Source organism: Salvia splendens, chromosome 6 (genome assembly GCF_004379255.2).
Source record: "Salvia splendens isolate huo1 chromosome 6, SspV2, whole genome shotgun sequence".
In the NCBI taxonomy this organism is placed as follows: Eukaryota; Viridiplantae; Streptophyta; class Magnoliopsida; order Lamiales; family Lamiaceae; genus Salvia; species Salvia splendens.
Genome location: NC_056037.1, coordinates 13,695,320 through 13,702,846, shown reverse-complemented (window position 1 = coordinate 13,702,846; position 7,527 = coordinate 13,695,320). Strand labels below are relative to the sequence as shown.

The 7,527-nt window shown below is 36.5% G+C and overlaps 2 protein-coding genes across 7 annotated transcripts; one reads left to right on the top strand and one right to left on the bottom strand.

Moving 5' to 3' along the window:
- Window positions 1-515: 515 nt before the first annotated feature.
- On the bottom strand, window positions 516-7,527 carry LOC121809706 (F-box protein At5g65850-like). 6 transcript variants are annotated; one of them, XM_042210473.1, is made up of 6 exons: window positions 6,747-7,527; window positions 6,530-6,601; window positions 6,386-6,448; window positions 5,143-5,216; window positions 2,039-2,095; window positions 516-1,790 (listed from the first exon to the last, which is right to left on the bottom strand). In XM_042210473.1, exon 6 carries the CDS (start codon window positions 1,748-1,750, stop codon window positions 629-631), a length of 1,122 nt encoding a protein of 373 aa, XP_042066407.1. In that variant the 5' UTR covers window positions 1,751-1,790; window positions 2,039-2,095; window positions 5,143-5,216; window positions 6,386-6,448; window positions 6,530-6,601; window positions 6,747-7,527; the 3' UTR covers window positions 516-628. The 6 variants fall into 6 exon arrangements, with proteins under 6 accessions (XP_042066407.1, XP_042066404.1, XP_042066405.1 ...); XM_042210470.1 differs by having other exon boundaries at window positions 6,306-6,448; window positions 6,747-7,525; XM_042210471.1 differs by having other exon boundaries at window positions 5,143-5,209; window positions 6,306-6,448; window positions 6,747-7,525.
- LOC121809710 (U-box domain-containing protein 9-like) lies at window positions 2,353-5,717 on the top strand. The gene is made up of 4 exons (XM_042210477.1): window positions 2,353-2,676; window positions 2,834-3,189; window positions 3,864-5,015; window positions 5,530-5,717. The coding sequence occupies exons 2-3, from the start codon at window positions 3,040-3,042 to the stop codon at window positions 4,716-4,718; spliced, it is 1,005 nt and encodes a 334-aa protein (XP_042066411.1). The 5' UTR covers window positions 2,353-2,676; window positions 2,834-3,039; the 3' UTR covers window positions 4,719-5,015; window positions 5,530-5,717.

Genomic DNA, 7,527 nt, shown 5'->3' with positions numbered 1-7,527 from the left:
AATATCAGTGTCATGTGTAACTTTCTTTAAACTCAGCTCTAACCAACAACAAAGTGCAAGATATCTGTTCCATCATGGTTCTACGTTAATATCACTATCCATAACTGATTGCTTGGCCTAGATCACATAAACAATCAAGTCAAAGCCGAACAAATGATGCAAGGCAGTTCTACAGTTCTTGAGTTGTAGAACCCAGAGTTTCTCGTATCAAACAATCACCCCAGCTAAGGCGCTTAGCTCATAACTCAGAGAATAACAGTTTGGAGAATGATTGTATTACTTGAACTGTTAGACAATAGTACTTAGTTCAGATGTAAATGTTTGTTCAGATTATATATTGATTGTTTTGCTACTTGTTATTAGTAGAGATATTAGGTATAGGCATGTAAACAAAGGAAAACAATGATGTATTGCAGCAAGATGATGGCGAGTGCTCAAGTATCTAATTAGAGTTATATCCATGCATATAAAAGGGTATATTTATGAATCAACAATACGTAAATGGTAGTAAATAATAATGAACAATACGTAAATGGTATAAATAATAATGAACATAAGTAAATTACAACCCATGTATGATAAGAAAGTACGAAAAAAGAAATATAGTAGAAACTAAACTAAAATGAGATTACATTCTAATACCCAGTTTCTTTTTACTAAGTGATTTTGCATTCTCCATACCCAAATTTCTTTTAGGTGAAAGAAAACTTGGAGTGAAAAGAATAGAGCTGAAATATAAACAATCACCATCTATTTCCCCAATCAAATCAATTCCTATAACATTTCTCTTCTCCTTGGAATAGTAAAAAAAGCATCTATCGTGTAACATCAATATGCCGCCATTTCTGTAAATTTTGATAGGTTGACTACACTTTCTGTAATCATAATGATTACAATGCTCTTCCCCAATGAGTTGTATAGTCGTCCAAAAGTTTTCAAGTTGTTCATATTCATTCAACAACCATATCAGATTATTACCTAGTGTATCATTATGAATACATAGGCAATCCCCCAAACCATACAACTTCCCCCTTGTAAATGTGACATTAGTAGGAGGCGCAAGAAAGGTGTTAAAACGTTCAGTTTCAAGATCAAAACAACAAATATGAATATCCCCCGTCTTACTTTTAACTAACCAATGGAGATTGCCACTAAAAAATGCACCACAAATGGAGGAGTCGCAGTAATCAGAAAAAGGGGGGGCGGCTTCGACGACTCTCCACATAGATCTCGCTTTAAGAGTGTACACATGAATTCCAGATTCATGGCTATGACAGACAACTTTATGTTGTCCACTGATTTTGCTCACACCAAATCCAAAACGATCTCCCTTCCGAGTAACAAGCCCACGAAGCTCAACAAATTCACGGGTGATGGGATTACATACATAGAGATGATCATCCATGCAAGCATTTTTTAAAAGAAGCAGACCATTGGCAGAACATTGTATTGTTGATTCTAGACGAAAATCAAACTTGGTGATTGGACCATGCTTGGCATAAATATCGAACCAATTTGAGAACGGCTCAAGCTCGTCTTCCAATTTGAAAACACTAAACCAATTTGAATCCCACTTGGTAATGGAAACAGCTAGGGCAGGGGCCGATTTAGAAAGATGGGACTTGACAAAAGCATCACTCTCAATGAGATTAAGCCATGGTTTGCAAACGCATTTGCAAGTTGCAATGCTTTGAGTAGAGAGTCTCAAGAGGATATTTGTGATGATTTCTAAAGGTAGGTATGGCTTCATTTTTTGGATGGATAAATTTGGTAGACGACTTTCAATTTTTCTGTAAAGAATAAACAAAATATATACTACATAAGCAGAAATCATGAACACTAACAAAATCTTCAAAAAAATTAATTTCAACCAAATCTATGCGTATGCCATAGATTACACTTTACACACCTAAAAAACAAACCACATGTGTCGTATGAACTATGAGGATTTAATCTTAATCAAGGACGTAGTATGCATGTTCAAATTAAAATTCAAATTTATAACAACACTACATATAAAATTTACATGAAGGATTACCTTGATTAGATTTGCACACCACTGCTCCCTTTCTGTCCACCAAATTTCGACTCTTCTCTGGAACATAATATGGCATATTTGTAAGATTTATGGGCTAAGCTAGGGTTTCCTATACTAAGTAGGGTTAGGACGTATAATGCGATTTAATCTGTTGAGCTTAATCCAATTTAATTTAGTTTATTAATATAAATTCAATTATCTACTTGATTCATATGACTAATTAGAGATATGTTCAAACTAAAATTCAAATTTATAACACTACATATTAAAGAAAGTATATCAAAGTTTACCGTGATTAAACTTTACACCACTGCTCTTTCTTTCCACCAAAATTTAACTCTTCTTTGTAAGATAAATAAGTACCGTGATTAGGAAATAAATAAATATGCGTAACTACACACCTCAGATAACATAATCACATTAATTCACGCAACATATATATTATGTCTACCACATTACAAGTATATAGTAGTAATAAAGTTTTTTTGGAATACTCCATATTATACTCCGTTTAGAGGAAATATTTCATATGCATTGAATCTTCCTAAAATGATGCTGATCACATATTAATTACAAGAGCCATCCAGCCCTAATGACCTAATTGTGCTATTTTTGTGATTCTAGTTGATATTTTAATGGTGTGCTAAGTAAATTCTGTAATTTCTATGTTTCCTCGTTTGTTTTTGAGATTATACAAACACACAATTAATTAATTGGTGTATTTCTTGATGAGGCGTGTTGCGTAAGTTGTATTTAACGGCTGGGATTAAGTTGCCTCTTTGGTTGTGTTACCAGATTCAGCCTTTTTGGAGAGTGCATCCCAATTTCGGAAAGCCAAAATCTGCATACAAAATTCAACCTTTTCTTTGACAGGGAAGGCAAGAGAGCGTTAAATTATCTCCGCCGGCCGGCAACCAGGTTTAGCTGCGGCTGATACGGAGTTTGAGAGTGTTACTTTACAGAGAGAGAGTAGAATTGTAGCGTTTTGATTTTTGGTTGATATGGCGTTGAGCGGCGTGAAGGAAGCCGATGCAGCGGATTTGAAGCTCCACGATACGATCCCCGGCGGCGTGGTGGTGCCGGAGGAGTTCACATGTCCTATTTCGAAGAAGATCATGAAAGATCCCGTCATTGTTCCATCAACCGGAGTGGTACTTTCTCAATCCTCTCTCTCTCTAACAAAAGTATTTAGCTAAAACTAACTATGATTGTGAAGTTGGAATCTCCAAGTGTGTGTGAAATTATGTATGCTCATTGCTCGGTTTTGTTGTTTTTCGGCCAAGAGGAATTGCTCTAATTTGGTAATACTATTTGCGTAGTTGCTCTGTTTTCGTGTTTTGTAATCTCTGTTTCGTTATTTTGAATTGCTGTTTAGATTTTGTTAACGAATTGGGATGAATGGCATGCAATGTATTACTTATTTGAAATTGAAAACATAATACTTCCATTTAATTATTGTACATAAGAAATCGGGCCAATCTTCCAGTTAATTATCGTAATCATTGAATTTTACTCTTTAGTTCTTTTAAAAAGGCTATTTATACGCAAACACACTGACTTTTAGGATTTTATGATTTTTCTTATGACTTTTAGTCTATAGTATATAACTGTGGATTATTTAATAATTAATTATATATATGTGCTTCGGTTCATAATATATTTTTAATTTCTTTATGTGATTCTATTTAGGGTGTATTGTTAAGGATTTATCTATTGATTTGTGTATATTTTGTTGTTGAATTTGGATAGATGACTCATTTTTTTTAATGAATACTATTTGTGTGTCCAATCTTGTGTTAATCCAATCTTGTGTTCGTCTTGGCAGACATATGACCGTGATTCCATTCAGAAGTGGATTGAGGATGGGAATGCTACATGTCCTCAAACTGGGAAGAGGATACAGTCGTTGGCTATGCTAATCCAAGACAATGTACGCAAAGATATGATATCTAGCTGGTTTGAAAATCCTTCACTCAACAATGAGTTCCAACAGGCTGATTTCCAGGCCACAATGGAAATAAACTTAACAGCCGAGACATTGGAAGGCCAGAGGGAACTTTTTGAGAGATTGCGTCGCTTAACAAAGGAGAATCATGCATTTCGGAAGCATTTTGTTGAATCAGCTGCTGTTCATGTCCCAACACTATTCAATGGCCTCTGCTTAGCTATTGCTGCCTCTAGAAAGGGCATCTTTCTGGATGATCTTCGAGAGTCCCTTATTGCCACTCTTACAAACATAGCTATCCGCAGTGACAATATCAAGAGGCTGGTGGCAAACAAGCCTCATCGTATTGGAATTATTGCTGAAGCAATGGATGTTAGGGGTGATATAAGGTTTAGGACAGTAGCTGCTAGTGCCATTAAGACGCTGTCCACTCTCGACTTATTCAAGGAAAAGGTTCTTGAAGCACATATGGGTCTTTCTGGGTCCCTACTAGGAGGTGTAATGGTGTACCTCAAGGGCATGTTGGAGGTATGTGATGTTTTGGCAGTGGAAGAGGCGGTCGGCGCTATAATTATTCTGTGTTCCGTCCCAGGTAACATGAAGCATGCTCTTAATTGTGGTACGATTGGCGTGATCATGGATAATATTAAGTACAAGGTGTTTCCGGGTTATATGTTGCAAGTTCTTGCAATGTTTTCGACTGACAAGATTGTGATTGAGGAGATAGTTAGGTGAGAAGCAATCAGCTTCTTGTTCAAAATCATAAAGGGTGACTCTAGTCCGCACAACAGAGAGAATTGCGTGACTATCATGCATGAGATTGTCACTCGTACCGAGTCCATGACTGACCAAATCAGATGCCAAGAGAAGACTCATCGTCTGTTGGCTAGCCTTGTTAAGGAAGGCACTCCATTTGCCCAAACCAAGGCTCGTGACATCCTTGCGAAGATATTCCCTAGGAACATGAGAGAGAGAAAGCTGAAGGGTGAATAACAGAGAGTGTTACACAGCAGCCAAGCCCCTTGCAAAAAGGTACTATAACCTAGCCTTTTTCATTTAGTTGGCATACTACTGAACTGAACAACAATTCTAATTAATCATGTCTTCCTAATTAGTTTATGCCTAAATGATTTATGTTGATGATAACTTATTTTAGTACCTTTTCTTGTCGTCTCAATAGCATTTCACTTCTTGTTCTGAACTTGCAAATGAATTGCAAATGACTTCTGTTCACTGCCACAAATTGATTACATAATTGAAAAAGAATTTTGTAAAACTTTTAAAACATTTATTTTGATGCTTGAAAAAGAATATTTGTTCCAACTTTCGAAATTGTTGTATTCACCCCAAGGCCTTCATGAAAGTATATATGTTCATGTTTTACATTATTGATTTGAAACTGAAAATTAGTGATTTTTCACTAGCATTCCTTTCAACTATTGTGGATAGGAAACCTGGTCTAGCAAATATTACTGTAATCATGGGATTTATCAGTAAATCGTCGAGATTGAAATCAATCTTCTTTTTTTTGTTCTTATATCGGCAGGTACATGGACAAGAGGCAGAGTTATAATTTTGAACAACACTATTTGTTGGTGTTTTAGTCATTAAATTCATATGCTACTTTGTTACTATCACTTTCTCATTTGTCCCTATCCGAACATAGTGATGCTTTAGTTATGAAATTCTTCTGCTACTATCATTTCCTTAGTATTATTTTCTCCTTTGTCCCTACTTGGTTATCAGTAATCTATGTATAATTGTTTGTGTATGCTCTGGGGTAATTCTATAGATATAATGAGTTGGCTTTGTTTAAGTCTAAATAAAGGCCCATAGATCCATTTGTCAAACAATAAACAGGATGATGTCTTCTTGGAAAATCAATTATCTTGACTGTGTATGATATGATTAAATATTTAAATGAATATGAGGTTAATAGTAAAAATCGAAGCTTGGATATAATTGTGCACATTTATCTTTTAACTTGGTTGGACACTCCATTTTGCTAAGTTTGATAGAAAGTTGTAGATCTCTTTGTTTTGGTACATCTGGAATTGAATAATATTGAAGGACTAGAACCAAAATTGGCACAAGAAAAATAAATAGCTAAATTTGCATATTTTGTTCATGATTTGGTGCCTCACTCCAAGCCCCAAGGTACTTTATTGATTGAAAATTTGTAGAAGTAGTCTTGTTACGTGACATAGGGATGTTAGTCCTTGCTTGTGTTTATTTGTGTCGTGAGATTATGAGCTTGTTATAGATAACTTTTTTTACATATTTTTTTTAGTTCCAAAATTTGATATGAAGTATCATTATTACCTGGGGTAAATGTTTAGAGAATCCATCGATTCCTAAGCTAGCATCTAGAGGGAAAGGTTCCACGCTTGAGATGCTTGTACCTTGCAGCGCTGGTGTGGTACATTCTGGTTATGGGAGATTGAGTACAGTTAATGCTGATACATCTGTGGAATCGAAATTGGACACATCAAATCATTTTTCCCAGAATTGTGTGTTCAATCAAGAGAGAGATAATGAGAAATTACATCTTTGGATAGAAGGTTTTCCATGTTGAAATAGAAGTCTGGATTCACTGATGCCAACTTATTAGACAAGAACTGTTATAGAAACACAAAATTAGTCAAGAATTAATTCAATTTAGTCAATTTATTTTTACCTCGATTTGTCTCTGCAGTGATTAGACATAATAATCCCATTCCAACAAATAACAATTTCTCAAAATCTAAATTAATCTATACAAACCTTATTGCAACCTGGTACCAGATCTTGAAGAAGCTTCATTCTCTCAACAATTTTCTCTCTCCTAACCTAATAAATTAGACACAATTAAAATTCAAAATCATGAAATATGAGATAAAAATAGAAGAAAAAAGGGTGTTTTTTTTTCACTCTTTCTGCTAAGCTATGGCTGCCAGTGGCTTGGCCTCTTCTGGCTCGGACATGAATGTAATCCTTCGGCGGCTCCGACGGCTTTTGGTCGGATTTATTACATTCTTCCTCGTTTTCGCTGTTTTCCGATTGCTTCGATCGCTTTGAGCTCCCGTCATCGGCGGCTTCCCGAAAAAATTGAATCTTTGAATTTGATTGATTAATTGATAAAATGAGAGTTGAATTCGAACCTTTGCCGAATTCGATCTGTTGTCTTTTCTCTTGCCTCTGGAAATCCCCTTTCTTTTCCGGGAATTCATCTTCGCCGGAAACGGGTCGGAGACGGAGGATTCTACGCCGGATCCGGGAATTTCGCCGGAATTTTTAAGGGCTGCGGCGAGGCCAGGGTGCCGAAACGGGAGAATTTCGCGGCGCGCTCCGCGAAGCCCGGATCGGCGGCAAGGTGCGGCGGAGCGAGGGCGGCGGCGGAGGAGGAGGAGGAGGGAATTGAAGTCCAAGATTGAGACAAAATGAGGGAATTGGTGGATTAGGGAGGAATTGTGGTTGAAGAAGGATTGATCGGAGCTCCATGGATTTGGCTTTGGGGTTTCGAAGTGGACTGGTTAAGGTGGGTGGGATTCCTGAGCTAATAAAG

What these genes read in the sequence shown, in the direction of transcription:
- LOC121809710 (XM_042210477.1), top strand. Translation starts at nt 3,040, where the DNA reads ATGGCGTTGAGCGGCGTGAAGGAAGCCGATGCAGCGGATTTGAAGCTC. An exon ending in TTGTTCCATCAACCGGAGTG is followed by an intron (nt 3,190 to 3,863) that starts GTACTTTCTCAA and finishes TCGTCTTGGCAG; the next exon opens with ACATATGACCGTGATTCCAT.
- LOC121809706 (XM_042210473.1), bottom strand. Translation starts at nt 1,750, where the DNA reads ATGAAGCCATACCTACCTTTAGAAATCATCACAAATATCCTCTTGAGA.